Raw genomic sequence first — 21653 nt, forward strand, 5'->3', positions numbered from 1 at the left:
GAATGTAGTTGTGAGTGTTCTCTTCAGGATGCTGGAGAGAAAACAAAAACGAATGTTAGGACGAAATCCAATACCGATGGGAGCGAACGTTGGTGAACGAGTGAATATTTGATGGAATAACGAATGTATGGATGGGTCGCGCGCGGAGTGGCCTCAACAACGAGAACCAAAAAACGAGAGAAGAAGAACCCTGGCACGGACGAACTTAGTTATAAGGGAAGCACAATGGCTGTTTGGAGGAGGCGGTTCATGACGGCTCAGAGGGAACCTTCGTGGACACGCAGCCCAGCCGTCCGTCATATGTGCTCGAAACGGGCCGTCTACAAAACCACAAAGGTGGCTAGAATGCAAGCCTCGTCTCTTTGGCGTCTTGCGGTCCAGGTACCGCGGGAGATGTCAGCTTGAAACGCATTCTATTGATTCCATAATCCACCTTATGCCCTGGCCACCGTCAAGCCACCTCGTGATTCTATTCCCTTCGTAGACAGCAAGCAACCCTCCCACCAATCATTACGTCCCACCCACATGGGCGGACATCGTAGCTAAGCTCCATGTCTTCTGTTCCTCTCCTCCAAGAAAACAGCAACATACCTCTTTTCAAGAAACTCTGGTTCTCGAAAACCAAACAAGAGAGCGCACCCAACAGATGTAAAAGTGATTGAGTCAATCGAAGCTTCCAGATGCCTAGGAGTCAGTTCTGCCCTAGCCACGCCGGCCTTTGATGAAAACACAAACAGTTCGTCGGATCCATCTCCTCATCTTCCTACCCATCTGCTTTGGCTGGTCGGTTGGAACGATGGGCCCTTGGCCATGTGCAACTGTGCCATCAGAGTCGGTCGCCCCGTGGTGTCTGGGGCGCCGCTCAGAGGTCTTGTTCACACGGTCTCGAAAGTTCAAGCGTGACCTGGTCAGGCGGATTCTCATGTAAGAAAGCTTTTTTCTCAGTACCCGTGGCCGAATGAAAGTCAACTCTGAACTGAAGCTTCGCGAATCGCTCAAATCGAACTCATCAGTCGATGCACTCCGTCTCAGGATGCTTGCGTCAACAGGATGCGCCAGAGGGATATTGCAATCGTGAAAAAACCTGTCCCTGGAAACCCTTACGGTAGGCGAGCGGCGGGCTTGATGGTTTTCCCCATCTTTCTGCTCGTCAGGCGTTAACAGAACAAATTGTCTCCCTCGCTGCTGGTAGGCTGTGCTGCTTCGACGGCCCCCGCGCCGTACTGGAGTGAGCAAATCCTCGGTCTGGCGGGTTGGAAACCCAGTCAGAATACCTTGCTCGAAGCTACGGTGCTTCCTGACAGTGCCGCTTTGGTCTTGTTGGAAGTATCCTGCATCTATTTTGAGTCCAGGGCGAGATGCTCTTAGTCGGATCCTTCGTTTTGATGGACTTGGCTCTTCTTGGAGCACCTGGTTATTTAAAATATGTTTCTCATTTGGTTGGCGTGCTGAATCCAGGTCTTTTGATTGTGCCAATCCCTTCATCGTTTCTGCACCCTCTTGTAGGGTCTGTCCGCCCACACATGGAACCAGATCCAACTCAATGCTGGCTCGGAAAGACTCATGATCTTCCACATTAGGGTGTGTAGTAATTCTAGGACTCGATCGTGGAGTCGCAAGTATTTCGACCTGAAAAGGCGAAAACTTGACGGGGAATCTCATTTCATCCACGGAAGCCAGCAAGGCTTCTCGAACTGAAGTGGGCGACTCTCTGGGCAGTGATGGCAACGGTTTCGTCAAATGTGGGATGCTGCTACTCACCCTCAACGCACGAGCTGGAGAGACAGGTTCGGGGGCGAGAAGAGGCAAACCTGCGCTGCTGGCTAGCATACCTCTCTGGCCTCGGAGGCTTCCCATGCTAATTCGGGCAAGTGCTCGGTTTCTTCGATGGCCTTTGTAGAAGGATCTCTTGGAATGAATGGCAGTATGGGGCCCATTATCGGCGGCTGCGTCATCGCCAGGGACGGTCTCAGTTTCTATCGGCTGCTCTTCTGGCTGTTGTAAATTTCTCAGGCCAGCCTTCTCGGCGCTCTCGGTAGTCCCAGAAATTTCCTTATCCTTTTTCATGAAAGACGACTTCGCGATACGCTCGAAGGACGAGACCAGAGCAGCCAAATCAGAAAGACCAGGGTCAACGGAGTGGCGCAAACTTGACCGCAGCAACGCCGCGAAGCCGGTGTGAGAAGGGACTTCTCGTGGTCCATGTTCCTGGGTGCCCGAGGTATCCAACATCTTCTGCGTTTCACCGTGATCTGGAACCACCTCTTCCCAAGTTTTGAAATGGCTCTGAGAACCCTTGTACAGGTGTCGACTTGCGTCGTTATGCGGTGGTGATTGTTCGGGTCTGGAGGCTGGTTCTTGATCTTGTATGACCTTTTTCTCTTCGTCTCTTGACTGTTCCTCCTCCGATGGAATCCCAGTGTCAACCAGCGGAAGGCATGAAGGGTTTGAAGAATTTTGCACTGTGAGAGATGGCTCGACATCCTTGTAACATGAAAGGACCTCGAACATGTCTGAGGCGGGGCCAAAGTCAACAGTATGAGAAGCAGAGGTTCCATCAATCTCGAAAGGAAAGAGCTCGAGTGTTGGGGGAGCAGTCTTGCAACTTCCCCGCTGAGAAGGAAGCGTCTCGATGTCGTTGGCAGGGTTCGATCCTGTAACCCGCCCGTCACCGCCATAAGAATCGCTTGAGTCCTTGACAGATATGTCCACCATTGCCTCGAGCCGAGCTTTGGTCTCGTCTTGAAGCACTAGAGCCTTGACGAGGGTTGAGGCTCGCTGTGGGACTGGGGCTAAGGGAGGCGCCGTCGCTGGTTTCGGGGGATCAACTTGAGAGTCTGAATTTTCAAAGCCTTCGGTATAGTCGTAGTAAAAGGAACCCGCTGGGCGAAGCTGGCGTTGGAAATTCTGCTCCGAGTTCGAAGGCGATCTGCAGTACATCTCAATGACTGAAGTCAGACTTGGCGATCTCACACTATGGTCTGTGGAAGGCCGGTATGTTCTTCTGTCCAGTGGCACGTCGCCCCAATGGTTGTTATCGCGGTGCCGGACAATCGAACCGGTGGGTGACACGAGATAATTGGGTTTCGGCAAACATGGCAGCGACTGAATGGTGCCAGAGCAAAACGCAAGAGGTGGAGCAAGCCGCTGCGGCTGTGGAAAGGTTGGCTTATACGAGCCATGCACAGTCCTCTTTGTTGGACGACACATTAGCTTTGTTGGTATCAAGTCACCGAGTGGATTGCACTCACATATGAGATTCGATCTATTTCGACCATCCTACTGTAGTCAACCAGTCCATTCTCTGTGAGGGCAGGCGAAGACGGCCGCACTCCAGGACGCTTCAGTCGGGTCGGATAGGGGAACGGAGAGCGAGGACGTTGCAAAATACCATTGCTCGACTGGCTCTGCAGGGTGCCAGAAGACTTCTGGCTAGACACATGCCGAGAGCCACAGGAAGTCATTGAGTAGGATCGGTGATACGTGCTGTCGTTTCGGGGAGGCAGTGAGCTCGAGAACGAGGACAGAGGCCCTTCGGAGCCGTACATGGAGATGATCTCCGAGTTGTTGTCTCGATCGGAGGTGCGTTGTCTGCATCCAGCAGCTCTGGACAACTTGCCATCGGTTGCGCTGGAATCCGATCTGAAAATGGAAGCAGAATCGAGACCGGATCTTGATCTTGCGTAGTGATGGATCGTTGTTGCGGGAGCAATTGGTTTGATGCTGAAGATGCCTATGTCTCCCGTCTCGGTAGTGGTCTTGAGCATGCTTTCGAGCGGGCCTGGCGATGGAAGCAGACTTGCGTTCTCATTGACGCTTCTCAGGGGGAGTCGACGCGGCAGGCTATGGCCGACTGTTGGTCGGGCCTGAGTCTTGTAGCTGCTGCGAAGCGAGCCATGGCTGGCAGAACGGCGTTGAGCGCGGATGTTTTCCATCTAGAACAGACGGAGGCTTGGGGGTTGGCTTGGGGGTTGGCTTGGGGTACGGCAGAATGGTAATATGAAGTATGTCTAATGAAGAGCAGAGGAGCAAGGTCGAGCAACACGGGTGACGCCGGAAACCGTCGACATGAAGCTATGTTGTGGTCGACAGGCTGTCACTGCATCGCTCTACATGGCTGATGTAATTTGGGACGAACACGACCACATGACGTTAGGGAGTTCGCAGAGCAGCAGGTGCCAGTTGACCTTCGACCAGTACACGGACTCACAATGGGAAGTGACGATGATGATGCTCTTCCCAAGGCGGGTATATGTCTTGATGTCCGCGGAGTTCCTGCCCAAAGGTAAACAGAGGCTGGCTACCTACCTCCTGGCTGGGAACCTGAATATTCTGGGAAGGCACCTTCCTCGGTCACCAGGTTGCTGTCCGGCCACACATTCACTGTCTGACGACGAATCGATGCTAGCGTCATAGGAAGCGAGTGCGCCTGGATCCGGAGCTGCTTCTTGACATGATATAGACGGCATGATCACACAGGGAAGGCAAGGCGTTGCTTCCGTACTCCTCGATTCCTGGGCCTTTTCCTCATGGTTAGCTCAGTTGGAAACTGCAATGATTCTCAGAGAGAAAACACGGTCGATGGTAGCCCAGCGGCGATGTTGAGTGTGCAAGTCGGTCAACAGTGATGACCTTCGCGGCGAGGCTCTGCGAGGCTCTCGCCAACTCGAGTTCAACGGCGCCATGCGCTGTAGTCATGTTCGACTTCGCACCGGCCGGTCATACAGTATAAGAGGGTTTGTCATCACCCGGTTCCGGCGATGACAAATGGGCCGGCATGGCCTTCCCTGCATCGTGGCGTAGCCATTTTATAGACGCTTGCCCAGGTTTTACTCAGGATTGACCCGAGTGAGGGCCACAGGTGACAGGTTGCGGCACACGGATGGTACGGCGTTGGACGGGTTCGACGGATTTGACGGAGGAGAAGACGTGTCCTTTCCCGACTCAGCCGTGATGCCCGATTCAGTACGACGACAAGCGTGCGGCGGCATAATATAAGGGAAATTGGAAATACGATACTCGCCCAGATCGCATAAGCCAGCATGCGTCTCGTCCGGTCATCTACACACTACGTAGCACAAAGCCCGAGACGGATTCGCAAAGCTTCCTTTGATAGCGCCCCACATGCGGCGGCATATTGTTCGGGGGGCCGGGGGGGGGGGGATTAGACGAAATGGGGGAGGGTTTGGGGCGACACGGAGCATGTCAGCCGCTGCGTTGTTCGGGACAGGGGTCCACTTTGCCAGGCAACCGCAGAAGCAAAGGCGAACGGAGCGACTGGAAGCAAACTTGCCATCTGCGGTTGGATGGGATGTTCCTTCCTCGTTGCCGGCACGTTCAGGAAGGCAGGGTAGGGCAAGTGAGTACCTTGCATGACAGGACCAGTCCATCTGCGGACAGTTCTGCACTACAGCCTCACCCGCCAGGGTTGGCACAACGGGCCGGCAAGGCCAGAATCCACAAGTCAAATTGCAGCATCACCAAAGGTCGCCGACGAGACGACTCGTTCTTCGCGGTGGTGTGTGTACTTTAAGTACTTAGTCTACGGATTCGTTGGACCCTTGGATTGAGGCTGGCCGGTTTGACCACGGTATTCAGTATCCAGAGCAGGATAGGTGGCTGGAGCTCCTAGAGCCACCTCCACTCTTGCATCGGAACGCCCGTGAAGCACCGAATGGGATGCCACCGATAGTGGCCAGATCTGGCTAGTGATCAGCCCCAACGGTAGCATTGCCGATGGATCTCGCCGGCAGGGCACCTCAGGGTGGTGCGGTGGAGAGACTCAGAGAAAGGGATCCATGGCACCAAGGCAAAATAGGATGCACCTTGTGTAGTTACAGGGTCGAGAGAGGAGCAGAATTCGAACCACGCCCGGGTGACCAAACCGCCGGCCTCAATTCAATCCTATCTGTGCCTGTAGTGTACGTCGTAGACGGACGACAGCAGCATCAGACCCGTATCCAGAATAGTGAAATGGAAGGATTAGTAGAAAACATGTTGGAGCTTAGTAAGTAATAAGTAGGCTTGCATTTTCGGCTTGATGTTTCTAGGTAGCTTGGAAAGGCGGCGATTTTTTTTTTGTCACTGGATGGAGCCCGAAAGAGCTTCCTCCTGGCTGGCTTCCTGGCAGGCTGGTAACGTGGAAATGTGTCCTCTGGAACCCTGGGAGCCCTTGCCGCCGAGAAAGATGGAACCCCACTGTTGGCTGCCACGGAGGACGACGGAGCACAAGAGAGAGGCGACACAAAAGGGGAAGGAATGAGACCACTGCCACACACACCACACACACACCATACACATTCCGAGTCCACGCGAATCCAAGCCTGGCGCGCAATGGGCTGGTCCGCGCTGGACTGGGAGAACATGAGATGGGACGGTTTGAGGGGAAGCTGTGACTGTGCCATGTTAATTCCCCATTCTGTTTAATCAATGGTGATTGTCTGTCTCAGACCGCCCAGACGCCGAGCGGAATGCACGGGAAGGGGGGCTGTCAATGGCATTGGGTTCGAGCGTTTATGCCTGCTTCGTTGATCCAGCCATATGACCAGAAGGAGACGAAGATGATGAAGCAAGATACAAGGTGCACGTAAACTGCCTTACGGAAGACAGCGAAAAGGTAAGAAGAACATGCATATCTGTACAGATGAGGCAGCAGAGAAGAAAGGAGCAATACGCCAAGCTTCCAGATACTACTGTACCTTACCTTTCCTCAGTAAGAAGGTTGATCCTCTCGCTCAGCTTCACCTTTCAAACCACCGCCATTCAGCCTGGCTCGTTTTTGATTATCAATTCACCGTAAGTTGGTGCAACTAGTGGCCAAACGGTGGGGGGAGGAGTGCCTGGAAGGGAGGGAAGTGGAAGCCAGTTTGCCCCTCAAAGCGGAGGGAGGAGGCACGGGCCCGCTAGTGGATTGGGGTAAGTACTGGCCGGTGGATAGTATGTACTGACGCCTCCATTTCACACCATCTGGCACAGGCAAAAGACCAATGAGTACATCCGCGCAAAGAGTGGTGTCCCCCCAATCCACTACCTGCCTAGGTACTGCAGCCGCCTTAGTGAATGCATGAGCTGACGGGGCGGTTCCTGGGAAAAGGGACACCTGTTCTCAATTGCCCTTTAGAAATCCGAATTTCTCCAGAACCTCTTCCACCTACTACTTAAGAACAAATCGCCCGCCCATCCACCGCGGTCTGAAGTTCGACTTGACAGCCTCGCCTTCTCCACGAGTGACTTATTTCTTTCTTTCTTCACTGTTCATTCTTCAGGTCAAAGAAAGGTAAGCTCGCACCAAGCTTCATCCCATCCCCTCCCCTACCGCATAAGAGGAGCAAACGACCACCATCGTCGGCCGGGCTGTGAGAGGACAGCTGGTCAACTTTCGCGTGCCTCCTCGCCTCGGTTACTTGACTCTCCAAACCATCACTGCCGCAGCCGCTACCGCAAACTAAGTAGAATACCCAAAGTCTAACATCCTCTCAAGGTCCACAATGTTCTGCAAGCGTGTCGCCCTTGGCCTTCTGGCCGCCGCTGCCGCGGTTTCCGCCTCCGATGTCACCCAACTGAAGAAGGATGACTTCAACGACTTCATCAAGTCCAATGACCTCGTCCTCGCCGAGTGTGAGTCTTGCCGCAAGAAGCATCTAATACCTAGTCTGAGCACACACTGACTTGCGCCCGTCTAGTCTTCGCTCCCTGGTGCGGTCACTGCAAGGCCCTTGCCCCCGAGTACGAGGAGGCCGCCACCTCCCTCAAGGAGAAGAACATCAAGCTTGTCAAGGTCGACTGCACTGAGGAGGCCGACCTCTGCCAGGAGTACGGCGTTGAGGGCTACCCCACCCTCAAGGTCTTCCGTGGCCCTGAGAGCGTTTCTCCCTACTCCGGTCAGCGCAAGGCTGGTGCCATCACCTCCTACATGGTGAAGCAGTCCCTGCCTGCCGTCTCCATCCTTTCCAAGGACAACCTTGAGGAGTTCAAGACTGCCGACAAGGTCGTTCTCGTCGCCTACATTGACGCCTCTGACAAGTCCTCCAACGAGACCTTCACCAAGGTTGCCGAGAAGCTCCGTGACACCTACCTCTTCGGTGGTGTCAACGATGCGGCTGTTGCCGAGGCTGAGGGCGTCAAGGCCCCCGCCATTGTCCTTTACAAGTCTTTTGACGAGGGCAAGGCCACCTTCTCTGAGAAGTTCGACGCCGAGGCTATTGAGACGTTCGCCCAGACCGCCGCTACCCCCTTGATCGGCGAGGTCGGTCCCGAAACCTACTCTGGCTACATGTCTGCCGGCATCCCTCTGGCCTACATCTTCGCCGAGACCCCCGAGGAGCGTGAGGAGCTCGGCGCCGCCCTGAAGCCCATCGCTGAGAAGCACCGCGGCAAGATCAACTTCGCTACCATCGATGCCAAGGCGTTCGGTGCCCACGCCGGCAACCTCAACCTCGCTACCGACAAGTTCCCTTCGTTCGCCATTCAGGAGACCGTCAAGAACCAGAAGTTCCCCTACGACCAGGACAAGAAGATTACCCACGATGACATCGCCAAGTTCGTCGAGGACTTCTCTTCCGGCAAGATCGAGCCCAGCATCAAGTCTGAGCCCATCCCAGAGTCCAACGATGGCCCCGTCTCGGTTGTCGTTGCAAAGAACTACGAGCAGATTGTCCTTGATGATAAGAAGGACGTCCTGATTGAGTTCTACGCCCCCTGGTGCGGTCACTGCAAGGCTCTGGCCCCCAAGTATGAGGAGCTTGGTGAGCTGTACGCCAAGAGCGAGTTCAAGGACAAGGTTGTCATCGCCAAGGTCGATGCTACTCTCAACGACGTTCCCGATGAGATCCAGGGATTCCCCACCATCAAGCTCTACCCCGCCGGCGGCAAGGATGCTCCCGTCACCTACTCTGGCTCTCGTTCCATCGAGGACCTGATCGAGTTCGTCAAGGAGAACGGCAAGTACAAGGCCGTGGTCTCCGTCAAGGAGGAGGGTGCCGAGGAGAGCCAGGCTGCTCCTGCTGCCACCGAGGAGGAGAAGACCAAGGAGACCAAGGAGGCCAAGGAGGATGAGCACGACGAGTTGTAAAAAGGATTTTGGGTTCACAATGATATGACACTGGGACATCCCATGGATTCGGGATTATATACCTCTTGCGCGTTAGCTCGTTACTTTGCATTATGGTCTGCGGGTAAATTAACGTTATGAATTTTGAGCACACTCTAGTATCTCTTCCTCAATGCGCGCATCCCTTTTTGCTGACCTGATACGTCTCCAAATGATGGTCGAGCTTGTGCCTGAAGCGATTATAGTCACCATTAAGTGGCCATGGCCTGTGCAGGTGGTTTACTTGGTGTCCCGGCTTGGTGGTCATTGAAAGCTCAGACAGTTGGAATACCGTGCAAGGACAAAAGAAGATAAAATGATCCGAAAATAGTACATGACTTGTTTGATTGAGAACTCATCTCTTGACACCGTTTAATGACAAACAGCACGCCCTAGATAGCTGCTACCCAGATTATGATGTCTTCACGGCCGCGGTTTGCAAGAGCGTACCATCCCCCCTCGTCGCCGAACTCTCGAGGCGCCTCTCGAGCCGGGCCCAGAACCCCGTGAGCCACTCGAGCGCGACGCCGCCGTACATGCCGCCGAGCGCCCAGAACAGGCCCTGGGACCCGTTGGTCCACCCGTCCGCCGCGCGGAGGGCGTAGGCCGACGCGACGCCGAGGCCCGTGACGGCCGCCGTGAAGGTGGCGGACCCGTAGCCGGGCCACAGGTCGGAGGCGCAGTCCAGAGCGAGGAAGAGCATGAGGATCTGGACGAAGACGAGGACGACATCGAGGGCGACGATGGCGTCGCCGAGGGCGGCGATGGCGGGCGGGCTGTGACTTATGCTGCCGATGAGGAGCCAGCTGACGAGCGCTATCGCGAGGGCGGGGAGGAGGCCTCCGGCCCTGGGGCGTCGTTCGGGCCGGGCGGGGGTGGTTTGTTGGTTGGGTGGTTGGTTCTGTTCAAGAGCGGGTGCGGTCGCTGGAGCGGGAGAGGTCGCCGGGGCGGGATCCGGCGGGGAGGCCATGCTTTAGAATTCGGAGCTGATGCGTGGTCTCTGTGAGGTGAGGAGCGAGGCCCGTTGGGGCAGTGGGAGATGAAGGATGAATACGCTTGAGAGAGCACGCTGGGAGGGAGGCGGAACCACAGTCCTGGTGGAAAGCCTTCTTGCTCGTCTTATATAACCCACCGCGTTGGTATTGGCCGGCGGAGCCCGTCAGCCCAGTCCAGTGGGCCGCCGACGGGGTAGACAGCCGCTTTGTTCTTGTACTCGCGAAGGACGGACAGGGATCGACTCCACGCAAAGCCGGGCGGAGGCGGCGGCCTCTCCGTGGGCACCCAGGAAGAGCTGGGCCGCTTGGCTGCATGGGGTTCCCAAGACATCGGGTGCCGAGAAGCGGGAGCCGCATGCACCGGATGCCTCTCCCCTTCCCAAGCTTCAGAGGCCCACTGCCGCCCCTACCGCTCCGTGACGCCGGATACAAGTCGAGTGTGTTGCGAGTGTCCAGGAATGGTTAGGTATTCATGACGACTGGCTCGAGCCTCCGACCGTCTGCCGTGAGCGCTCGCGCGTAGAAATACACGGGCTATCTGGCCCTGCAAAAGCACATGTCGGTACACCGCCATGCATCTCGCCTTACCGCGCCCTTTCTTTACTCACTCTCATCATCCGTTTCGGCCTTCTTCTTCCTCCCCTTCACCGCCGCACCCTTTTTCGCCCCCCTAGTCCCCTTCTTCGCGTCCTTCTCCGCCTTGCGGTCGACCTGGTCCTGGATCTTGCTCCTCTCGCCCTCCCCCTTGCCCCGCAGTTCCTCCTCGAGCTCCTTGAACTCTTCGCCCTCGGCATCCATGCCAATCAGCCGCTCCAGCAGCTTGATCTCGTCCGCCCACACCTGCTTGTCCTCGACCGTCTTGCCGTTAGCGTCCTTGCGGTCGATGGGCGTCTCGAGGACCATGGGGAGGTTCTGGAAGGGCTCGTGGTTGACGAGCGTGTGAAAGGCGCGGAGGCCGAGAAAGCCTGTGCCGATGTTGGCGTGCAGGTCGCGATGCGAGGCGAAGGGGGCCTTGCTGTCGTTGACTGTGTCTCGTCAGTACAATCCTCAAGTCTCGAGGGAACCAGGAGGGGTGGAGACTTACGATGGAATGCCTTGAGATACTTGTTTCCGACAATCTTGTCAAACTCCTTCATCGTCTCGTGGAACTTGTCGGGTGTCCTCAGGTCGTAGCCCGCGGCGAAGGCGTGGCACGTGTCGATGCACACGCCGACCCGCTTCTTGTCCTCGACCTTGTCGATGATGTGCTTCAGGTCCTCGAACTTGGTGCCAATGACATTGCCCGCGCCAGCCATGTTCTCCAGTACCGTGATGACGTTTTTCGTCGCCTTGTGCGCCGTATTCAGCTGCGCCGCGATGCGCCCGCACGCCTCCTCGCGCGAGGCGCCTCCCGTGTTCCCCGGGTGGAAGTTGTACAACTTGATCCCAAGCTGCTCGCACCGCTGGAGGTCATCAATGAAGCTCGTGTACGCCTGTTTCGCCTTGGCGGCATCTGCCTGGGCGAGATTGACAAGGTAGGAACCGTGGGGGAGGACGTGGGCGGCAGCGTCGTAGCCGTTGTCCTTTGCCAGTGAGACGAACTGCGTCTTCACATCCGCTGCCAGCGGGGGGCTCTCCCACTTCCGCTGTGACTTGAGAAACAGCGCGAAGGCATTGGCGCCAATGTTGAGGGCGTTTTGGATAGAGTTTTGCACACCTGGAATATTCAAGCATTAGCCCGAGATGGCCTACGACAACGGGCCGAGTAACGCACCACCAGCACCGCTCACATGAGCACCAATGTACATCGCCTTCTTCAGCGAAGAAACCACCGTACGATCCGTCAGAGGCATATCGTCCTCCTTCTTCGCCTTGCCCTTGGCCGCGGTCTTCCTCTTCTTGGCGGGCTTCTCCTCGTCCTTCTCGACGCAGCTCCCACAGCTCTCGTGCTCGTCGTCCGACGCGGCCTTGCGCTTGGCGACTGGTTTCTTAGCAGCTGTGCTCTTGGTCTGAGTGGCAGCGATAGATGTGTTCTTGGTTCCGTTCGTCCTCGTGGTCGTTGTCGTCGTCTCTTCGACCTTGGTCTCAAGAACAGCTTGCGCTTTTCTGCGGGCAGACGTGCGGGGAGGCATTTTCCAACCTGTCACGAGTCGTACAGATTTTAAACGAATATCAGGGCCCAATGATGTATTATTTTCAGAGAAAAAGGGCAAATGGGCAGCTTAGAGGGGAAACGGAAGCAGTGGGCTGGGAAAAGTAAAGAACTGTCGTTGTGCTAAGCGCGTCATGGTTCGCGTGTCCTGCTTTGCGCGAGATCAGGTGACTTTAATTGAGATTCCAATTCCGGAAGGCAACTTAGGTAGCTTGCTACAGGGGGTCTGTGCGTGCTGTAGCTCCGGCCTCAGCTTGAGCCCTACGACTTTTTGGCGATTAGACAAAAGTTGATCGGCCTGCGATCCAGCCAGATGATTTCAGGAGTTCAAATGAGCTCGAGTGATTTAGATTTGTCATCTGCCTATCAATCGATGCTTACACAGTTGCTTGGTGCTTGTCCAGTCTTCCAACCCCCTTTTCCATGTGGTCCTCCCGACGCCAAATCCAACCATCATTCCGCCGCGAGGTAGACAATGCGAAAATACCAAACTTGCCCGCCCCAGAAATGGATACATAAGAAAATAGACAATTGGTGTAGAATCGTCGAGATGTCGCTTAGGCAATGAACTGAAGCTCGGCCTTTCGCTCGGGCGCGAACTGATCTTTGTAGGTGTCCCAAATCGTCTGCAACTCAGCTACGTACAGGCCGTGGTACCGGTCGATCTCTTCCTGCGAGGGTTGAGCGGTAGGGGATGTCGTCATCTTGATGGGCTTGCCCACAACGATGTTCAAGGGTCTGCGGTAAGGCATCATGCCCACGTCGTAGTTGAGAATGCCCCGTCCGTGCAGAGCCGGGAGAGTAAACTTGAAAACGCGGAGCACAAACATCTGAAAGTTGTGCACCCAGGGGTGAGTCCTCGGGCTAAGCTGGTCGTAGAGGTCATTCTCGCCGAAGCCCAGGACAGGCACGAGGTCGGCCCCGGTCCGCAGAGCCATCTTGATGAAGCCTTTGCGACCCTTGAGAATCAGCCTGAGGGTACCGGGCTGAGCCTCCAGCGACTCCCTGGCACCACCGACGACGATGGTCACGGCCCGTCCCATTCCCTCTCCATTCGTGCCGCCCTTGCTCATCGTGTTCCAGATCGACTCCTTAGACACCGATCGGACACCCATGAACAGGATGTAGTCGCGGTAAAAGGGGATTCGGAAGTTGTTGTCAAGAGTCAACAAGGAGTTGGTGATACCGGGAAATTTCTCTGCGAAGCCGAGCGCGTTCGTCGCAAACGCAGCAAAAGCGCCGTGGGAGATGATTCCATGAGGGTGGTAACCAAAAATGTACTTCCGGGTGGGTGGCAGATCATGCGTCTTGTGAAGTTCGGCGGGATAGTACTCTGCGAAAAACTTCCAGATGGGAAGCGAACGGAGCCATTCTGAACGGTACGTCAGGTTGCCGTTTGAGGCGACACTGGACAGCGAGAGGTGGATAAGATAAGGAACCAGCAAGGGCCAGGTAAAAGGAATCGCCGCGAGGAAGAAGAATACCGAGACGAATGTGAGGATGGACAGTCCGTGGAACAACACAGCGCCCGTCTGGAGGCGACGTTGGAAGGGTACCTGGAGAGGAGCAAAGCGGACGCCTCCGGCCTTTAATCCAAAGCGATGGCTGTTCCTGCGGCCATGGGCTGCCAGAGTGATACGCGGATAGCTGTCGTCGCTCATGGCCTTTACGCTTGTGGAATCGGACCTGTCGACATCGAATCCGTCGACAAGAGTCTCGTCGGCAGTTCCTTCGCTTCCAAAGCCTTTCTCAGGATCCGCGGCATGGTCGTTGCCCTCGGACTCCCCCGCTCTGCTGCCACTGCTCCTCGCAGCAGAGGGTGACCGTCGATGTGGTCGAGTCTGTTTGTTCGTGGTGTCGTCTAGGCCCTGAAGAGGAAGCCTGTTAGCAAACAATCGACTGCGAAGAGATATTTTCGGCTTACGGCAGCACTGTGCTCATTGCCGGATTCCCGCCTCTCAGCGGGAGGCCGCTGGCTGTCGTCGGCCGCGGGCTTTGGTGGCCCAAGCTCCGGAGCTTCTGCTACGACATTAATCTTGCTGTTCCCGGACTCGACTGACTGCGAAGCGAGCTGAGGATTGCTGAACTTGTTTACGGGCTGCCTCTTGGATGGCGACTTGGACCGGGCCGAGCTCTTCTTGCGAGGCATGGTTGCAGATCTTGCTCTTGCAGGCGGCTCTTGTTTCGATATTGACGACCGGAATCAAACGCTCGATCGGAGAAAGGGGATGTGGAGAGAGGTGCGGAGAAGGATGAGGTTTATGTAGGGTGTCTCGTACCTGGAATGACGGTGACCTTGGGCCCGTCCCCAAAGCTAGACATGGCTGCGTCGGCGTCGGCTGGCGGCAGGGCCGGACCTCGGACGAGCGTGCGGCGTGGGCGTAAGCTGAGCGGGCCTGCGAAGTGACGAGTGCCCCCTTTGCGAGCGAAAGCCCCACGGCCTAATTCAGCAAAAGAGCGGTGGTTAGACCAGCGGTGATCGGAAACTTTGGGCGCACAGGGTCCAAAGTCTATGAGGGAATGGGCGTAGGGATGCACAAAGAAAAGGGCGGAAAGGCTGTTTTTGGTGGCAGCAGCCCGATGTTGCGAAACGAGGGAAGGCTGGTGCTGGTGCTGGTGCGCTGCGGTGCGGTACGCTGGATGCAGACGGGGGAGGGACGTGGAAGGGCGGCAGCTAGCGGCTCACCCCCCGGAGCTAAGTGCCAATGACGATGACGTGAGGGTCCACATGCCGGGATGCGGCTGCAGTCTACGGCTGCCCCCTGAGCGCTGGAACTTCCCCCTTTTGCACAATCACTGCGTAATGTGCACGCCTTGCATAACATCCGCTTTGCAGATATCAACAGGCCCAGTCGTCTCGACCCTCTAGTGGTGAGCTTCCAATTTGCATGTGATTGACTGATTGGTATACTTGCTCCGGCTCCTGAGAGCTACCTATCAGAAGTCGGTTAACATCAATGCTATCAGCGTCAACCTGATTCGTTTTCCACTGCAAGCTCGAAATTCCCAACAGCATCGAAGTACCATGCATGCACGAATAAAACTCGGCTCTTGCGCTATTTCCAAGGGCGATCCGGACGCAAGCTGTCTCGGAAGTAGCGTCGTTGAGCTGTTGGTCTGAGACCTACCTAGCTAGGCGCCTAGAGCATGATTCAGAATTTAGAACAAGGGCATCCGCTTCCACTTCCCTGAAAGTCCTGCCGTGGCTAGTATGGCCAGAGCTTCTCCGTTATCCTGAACACTACCTAGCAAGCAGTGACCTCAGGCCAGGATTTTGTACCGTAGACAGAGACATACGAGCACTGAAGATGTTCGGGGCCGTCATGATCAGGCGTTTTGCCAGCCAGCATCCGGCCTATGCCAAGCAACCTCTACTGTCGAGGGATCGCTCGAGCGGCAAGGGACGCACGCGACATCAAAACCAACCGAGCCGCCAACCCGTGCATGACCTTGACACCAAAGGACAGAACACGCCCTACTTCTGGAGCTAGTTAACGCTGCGAGGAGACTCTCATGATGAACCCAGACTCTATGAGTTACTGTTTTCATCTCTTGGCGTACAAGTGCAATGGCGTTGCAAAACTCGCTCTAGTTGCTGCGCACTGTACTCATGGGCGATGTTACCGTAGAGCTACACAGTCAATGCGGGGAATTGAAACTGTCTTTTCACCAATGCGAATTGCCCCTCATCGTTCGACTCAAATTTTCTAATGCGATGAACCAACCCCACCATCATCCCCCTCACCCCGCCGACGTCACAAATTCCAAGTCAACACTTATCCTGATCCGCCAGCACATTGCGATCGATACTCTGGTCCAAAGATCCCAACATGGCAAAGGCTAAGAAGGGGAAGAATGACGAGAAGGCGGCCAAGCTAGTACGTCCACCATTGCCGCCTATTCCACCACCGCCATATTCCTAACTAGCCATGGAGTAGGCTGCAAAGAAGCAGAAGCAGGCCAGCAAGGGTGAGAAGAAGGCCAAGACCAAAACTGCGAAGCTCGAGGGCAGCGATGCCGAGGACGTCGACCTCGAGCAGGTGCTCGAAGAGTACAGGAAGCAGCAGGAACAGTTCCTCAAAGTCACTGAGACTGTGTGCGAGGGACCGCCCAAGGCCCGCTCCGCTTCCACCATCATGGCCTCGCCCTGTGACCGCAACAACCTGCTACTGTTTGGTGGCGAGTACTTCAACGGCGCATTGGCACATTTCTTCAACGACCTGCACATCTACTACATCGACCGAGATGAGTGGAGGTGCGTGACATCGCCAAACGCCCCGTTGCCGCGTTCTGGACATGCGTGGACGAGGGCGTCGAACCCAAACCACGTGTATCTTTTTGGTGGGGAGTTCTCGTCTCCAAAGCAGGGAACATTCCATCATTACTCGGACTTTTGGCGGCTGGAGCCCGCCACGAGGGAGTGGACGAAGATCGAGTGCAAGGGCAAGACGCCCCCGGCAAGGAGTGGCCATCGCATGACCTACTGGAAACAGTACATCATCTTGTTTGGTGGCTTCCAAGACACTTCGAACCAGACCAAGTATCTGGCCGACTTGTGGATCTTTGATACCCAGAACTTTTCGTGGTACAGCCCGACGCTGCCTCCGGCGCAACTCAAACCCGACGCCCGATCTTCCTTCACTTTCCTTCCTCACGAGCAAGGCACCGTCTTGTATGGAGGCTACTCTAGAGTCAAAGCCACCGTGGCGGCCAACAAGCAGGCCAGGGGCTCGGCTCAAGGATCAAGGAACATCTTGAAGCCGATGGTGCACGATGACTGTTTCTTCCTCAGGATGTCTCTGCCAGCCGACGGATCACCTCCCAACGCACCCCCCGTCGTTCGCTGGGAGAGACGCAAGAAACCTGCCAACGCCCCCAGCCCTAAGCGTGCGGGTGCTACCATGGCCTGGCACAAGGGACGTGGCATCTTGTTCGGAGGTGTGCACGACGTGGAAGACAGCGAGGAAGGCATGGACAGCGAGTTCTTCAGGGAGCTTTTCGCGTGGAACATTGAACGGAACCGCTTCTTCCCGTTGGTCCTCCGCAAAGCTCGACAGCAGAAGAAAGCCAACCCGGCTGAACAGCGCGGTGGTCGTCGTGCGCGAGCCCAAGATCGTGAGGATGAGCTCCTCCGCCAGTTGGCTGCTCTGGAAACGGGCAAATCCTTGGAGGATGCCGACGATATGGAGCTGGAGAAGAAGGAGGAGGAGCCCCAAGAGGATGCAAAGCCCCTGAGGGACATGCCGATGACGATGGAGCTGCCGCACCAACGATTCAACGCGCAGTTGGCCGTGCAAGACGATGTTTTGTACATCTACGGCGGCACGTTTGAGGCGAAGGACCGCGAGTTCACATTCGATGACCTCTACGCGGTTGATCTCGGCAAAATGGATGGCTGCAAGGAGATTTTCAACAGGCCCGTTGAAGACTGGGTCGTAAGTCAGAGTGGCACTGAATATGTTTTCAAATCGCTTACAATGCTGCAGGAATCCGAAGACGAGGATGATGACGACGATGATGATGAAGATGAAGATGATGAAGAAGAAGACGACGAGGAAGATGTCGAAATGGAGGAGGAAGACAGGAAGCAGTTCTATAACACGCCGAGTAAGCGTAAGAAGAAGCAAGGTGACGAGGATTCCGTTGCCGGCTCTGAGACGACCGCGGCTTCAGCTTCGACTGTGTCCACGAGCGTCACTGAGGACGATGACACAGAGGCGGAGGCGACTGTGGACGACGGTCTTCCGCACCCAAGAGTGAGTCTCGATCGTGTGTTTACGGACCATGACCATGCTGACAATAGTGCAGCCCTTCGAGTCCAGACGCGACTTCTTCGTACGCACCACGAACGAGTGGCAGGAGATCCTCATGACCAACCTTCGCTGGAAGAACATCCAGCCGGAGACGATGGCCATTAAGGAGATCAAGGCCAAGGCTTTCGAGCTCAGCGAGGAGAAGTGGTGGGATTGCAGGGAGGAGATCACGGCATTGGAAGAGGAGCAAGAGGCTGCCGGCATCACGGAGGTTGTGTCGCTCGCGGAAAGAGGCGATGCTAGTGCCGCTGGTGGAGCGAGAAGACGCTAAGATGCATAACAAGGTGTTTATTGAGAGAGTGGCGAACATACCGAGTACATAAATCCCCACATCTGGTCTGGCTTGGGCCAGAAATTGGATAAATACAAAGTGCAAATATAGTTGCAGTTAGGCAGCCGGCCGTGAAGACGCAGCTGCCTCACCAACAGAAACCTCAATCAAAAACCTTTGAAGTGGGGCACGTGACTGCGCGTCATCCCGCTCCGTCGTTTTGCCCCTCGACACGCTCCAGGCTCCGAAACAGCTCTTCTTTCTGCCAGGTCGCGAAAGAGACACCTTCCAGAAAAGGTCAACGGAAATCTCGCCAAATTCCAAAAAAAAAAAAATCCGTGCGGGCCAGTCTCAAAAAACCGTCCTGTCGTTTTGCATCTCAGGCTCATCATGCCGATCGGCATTCAGCGGCTCAATGCGAAACGCTCGCATCCGAACGACCGGATCATCTTCATCAAGCCTTTGAAAGGCCGAGATGAGAAGACGGCCCAGGATTTTCTTGAAAGGATAGCAGCACAATGCTGTGAGCCATTTGGTCACACGCCAACCATGGAGCCCAGCTGACCAAGTTCAGTGCCGATCATGAAAGAGCACCACCTGTCGGTGATGTCTCTCGAGGAGTACGAGCCGAATCAGGAATTCGTCGGCAGAAACTTCAACGCTGGTGAAATCATACAGCTAGTGCTCAAGTCGCGATCGGGGCGGTGGCTGCCGTTCGAGTACGTTCAAATGGTCATGATGCACGAGTGAGTATGCGCTGGTGACCTCGGAGGAGGCTTTCACGCTGACCGGAGAAGACTGGCGCACTGTAAGCAAATGAACCATTCCAGAGCCTTCTGGGCCGTGAGGAACCAGTACGCCGATTTGATGCGAGGGCTGTGGCAGCGAGGGTACTCCGGCGAAGGGATCTGGGGCCGCGGAGCTCAACTAGGGACGGGACAGTTCCAGAACAACGTCACGCTGCCCGGAGAGCCGCTTCCAGAGCATCTCTGCGGCGGTACATATCGATCTCGCGGCCGCAAACGTAAGATTAAGCCCAAGCTGTCCTACAAGGAGCAAAAGGAGCGTCGAATTCTCAAGAAGTTTGGTGCCAACGGCGTTACGCTTGGCGCGGATGAGGAGACAAAAGTCAAGCTGGAGGGCGGCAAGCGCACGCAGGCAAAACCTCGTGTGGCTGGCAGCGCTCGAGGGCGTGAGTTGCGGGCGGCGGCGGCGCTGGCACGGTTCGACAAGGTCAAGGAGGAGCCCGAAGATGAAATCAAATTCGAGGTAAAGGACGAGGACGACAGCGGCGAAAGCGAATACGAAGACGACCCGGCGGACGTCAAGAACGAAGATGCGATCGACATTGATGGAAAGCCAATTACTGATGGCAAAGGCCGTGGGATGATCAAGGTTTGCGAAGACGAGAATCCGGACGATCAGGATGCCCAGAACGAGCTTCAAGAGCTGCGCAATTCGGTACAGCAATGGCGGCAGACACATCTTAATTTCAAGCGCGAAGACGACTCCGCTGAGGTGACTGCGTCACTGGATCGATCGAGACAGGCTGAGGAACCGACCTCTCACGCACCAAGGCAGGTCGTACAGCCCCGAGTCAAGATCAAGAAGGAGGAAGGTGATGCCGATGGCGAGGAGCCAATTCTAAATACCGCCAATGCAATTCCCACAATCAAGAGAGAGGCAGAAGATGCGCACCGGCTACCTTCATCTTACCGTCTGATCTCGCCGAACAGCGCGACATCCCCGTCTGGTAAGGATGGGGCGACACAGCCGGTCACAACGTCGACAACAAGGGCACCGGGGTCTGCTGAGGTATGTGGAATTTGTTCCTTTGCCAACCCGGTCCTGTCGATAACTTGCACCATGTGCTCGCATGTGCTGGACCCGGCAAGCGTGCCGAACGCCTGGCGATGTCGGAGCACCGCGTGTCAAGGCAGCGAGTACCTCAACCCGGGCGACTTTGGAGTTTGCGGAGTGTGCGGGCAGAGCAAAAAGCAAGGTCAGAGGTGACACAAGGAATTCTGGTGGGACGAGACTCTCATGACAAATGGCGAATGGCAAATTGCACAGGGCGGGACTGGCGGAGGACAATGAGTATCGTGCTACCTACTATGTATTGTACGGCGCGTTGTGCTCCTCGGTTGTGGGGACTTTGGAAGATTGCGCGAAATCCTTGAGATCAGGGGGGCGGGTTAGGAAGAAGGGGATCACGAGCTGTGAGGCAATGGGCGCCTTTAATATCGAGATACTATCCATGCCCTGCAGACTAACCAAGGAAACGAATGGGTCGTCGAGCTCATTCTCGGCGGGGCGGGCTCCGGGCATTCAACCCCGTGTGAGCAATCGGTTTCCTGTTATTTTTGAGAAACAAAATCCCCTTTAGACTTTTTGGTGCGAATGGCAATACCCTTACACGACCAACTTACCAGAATGACTACGGTCCATTTAGGTTTGCACGCCAACTCGTCGAGTAAAGTTTTGCGGGCGGGTTCGTCTAGTGTATCTGTAAACGGACGGCAAACATGGCAGGGAGGCAGGGAGGCAGGGAGGCAGGGAGGCAGGGAGGCAGGGAGGCAGGGAGGGAGGGAGGGGGAGCAATGAAGACGAAACATGGAGGCGGGCAGGCCTGGCAAGGCAAAAGCCGACCGACGGGGCCACCGGGGCCATCCGTTGATTCGGGACAGCGGCCAGCGTGCGGACTCGCCTGCCCTTTTGCCGTTCAACGAGCCCCCCCCCCCCCCCCCCCCCCCCCCGGTAGGTGGTTGTGTCATGGGCTCATGAGCAATCGACCGCCAAATGGGAGAATTGCAAGCCGGAGCAAACACTTCCCTGACTGGCAATCAAGTCCTTTTTGCGGATACCAGGTTGTCGAATAAACACAGACGACAGATCAGCATAAGAGAGCCAAGCTGGGGTTGGTTCGGCGGGGGGTCAGAGATGGATTGCACTCCGTGGCCATTCTCGGGAATCTTTTGTACCCCGCAGCGCATTCTATTAACCGGCAGTGGTTAATCATAAGGTTGTAGATACTGAGAGAACCCTCGGCAGTAAACAAATAAAAGGGATAGGCTGTGCTCCCTGTGGTTCAAGGAGCACAAAGAAGGGGAGGTGGGGAGGAGAAACAGCCAAATGTCAACATGTTGAAACTCCCGCACTCGGCAATCGAGAGCCCGGTGCCTGCATCGCACAATATCTTGGTCGAACCGAGCAAACAGAGGAAGAGAGGCCACGTCGTCCAGGAAGCCCAAAAGAAGCAGGCGGCAGTCGGCAGGCGGCCGGAGCAGCAGCACGACTGCGGTAGGTGGTATCCGCCGCCGGGTGGAGACACGGGAATACCGGGGTGGAGAACCTG

At 55.9% G+C, this 21653-nt stretch overlaps 7 protein-coding genes across 7 annotated transcripts; 3 read left to right on the forward strand and 4 right to left on the reverse strand.

The window, feature by feature from the left end:
• Nucleotides 1-531: 531 nt before the first annotated feature.
• CDEST_03075 (uncharacterized protein) lies at nt 532-3935 on the reverse strand (the record flags this gene model as incomplete). Its single annotated transcript, XM_062919234.1, has 2 exons — nt 532-3192; nt 3252-3935. 2 exons carry the CDS (start codon nt 3933-3935, stop codon nt 703-705), a joined length of 3174 nt encoding a protein of 1057 aa, XP_062775285.1. The 3' UTR covers nt 532-702.
• Nucleotides 3936-7111: 3176 nt separating this feature from the next.
• On the forward strand, nt 7112-9257 carry CDEST_03076 (Putative protein disulfide isomerase, Thioredoxin domain, Thioredoxin-like superfamily). The gene is made up of 3 exons (XM_062919235.1): nt 7112-7276; nt 7481-7617; nt 7683-9257. Exons 2-3 carry the CDS (start codon nt 7488-7490, stop codon nt 9068-9070), a joined length of 1518 nt encoding a protein of 505 aa, XP_062775286.1. The 5' UTR covers nt 7112-7276; nt 7481-7487; the 3' UTR covers nt 9071-9257.
• Nucleotide 9258: 1 nt separating this feature from the next.
• Nucleotides 9259-10058, reverse strand: CDEST_03077 (uncharacterized protein; the record flags this gene model as incomplete). Its single annotated transcript, XM_062919236.1, has 1 exon — nt 9259-10058. The coding sequence occupies one exon, from the start codon at nt 10056-10058 to the stop codon at nt 9501-9503; it is 558 nt and encodes a 185-aa protein (XP_062775287.1). The 3' UTR covers nt 9259-9500.
• A 247-nt stretch (nt 10059-10305) lies between these two features.
• CDEST_03078 (Putative AP endonuclease 2, xylose isomerase-like, TIM barrel domain-containing protein) lies at nt 10306-12354 on the reverse strand. Its single transcript, XM_062919237.1, has 3 exons — nt 11837-12354; nt 11168-11779; nt 10306-11108 (listed from the first exon to the last, which is right to left on the reverse strand). Exons 1-3 carry the CDS (start codon nt 12192-12194, stop codon nt 10684-10686), a joined length of 1395 nt encoding a protein of 464 aa, XP_062775288.1. The 5' UTR covers nt 12195-12354; the 3' UTR covers nt 10306-10683.
• Nucleotides 12355-12528: 174 nt separating this feature from the next.
• Nucleotides 12529-14833, reverse strand: CDEST_03079 (Putative diacylglycerol acyltransferase). The gene is made up of 2 exons (XM_062919238.1): nt 14139-14833; nt 12529-14082 (listed from the first exon to the last, which is right to left on the reverse strand). Exons 1-2 carry the CDS (start codon nt 14361-14363, stop codon nt 12772-12774), a joined length of 1536 nt encoding a protein of 511 aa, XP_062775289.1. The 5' UTR covers nt 14364-14833; the 3' UTR covers nt 12529-12771.
• Nucleotides 14834-15866: 1033 nt separating this feature from the next.
• Nucleotides 15867-18484, forward strand: CDEST_03080 (Putative kelch-type beta propeller). The gene is made up of 4 exons (XM_062919239.1): nt 15867-16092; nt 16153-17649; nt 17701-17970; nt 18023-18484. The coding sequence occupies exons 1-4, from the start codon at nt 16045-16047 to the stop codon at nt 18296-18298; spliced, it is 2091 nt and encodes a 696-aa protein (XP_062775290.1). The 5' UTR covers nt 15867-16044; the 3' UTR covers nt 18299-18484.
• Nucleotides 18485-18486: 2 nt separating this feature from the next.
• Nucleotides 18487-20810, forward strand: CDEST_03081 (Putative WLM domain-containing protein). The gene is made up of 3 exons (XM_062919240.1): nt 18487-18821; nt 18873-19044; nt 19096-20810. The coding sequence occupies exons 1-3, from the start codon at nt 18689-18691 to the stop codon at nt 20309-20311; spliced, it is 1521 nt and encodes a 506-aa protein (XP_062775291.1). The 5' UTR covers nt 18487-18688; the 3' UTR covers nt 20312-20810.
• Nucleotides 20811-21653: the final 843 nt, after the last annotated feature.

The sequence above is a fragment of the Colletotrichum destructivum genome, chromosome 2 (genome assembly GCF_034447905.1).
Source record: "Colletotrichum destructivum chromosome 2, complete sequence".
NCBI classification, from domain to species: Eukaryota; Fungi; Ascomycota; class Sordariomycetes; order Glomerellales; family Glomerellaceae; genus Colletotrichum; species Colletotrichum destructivum.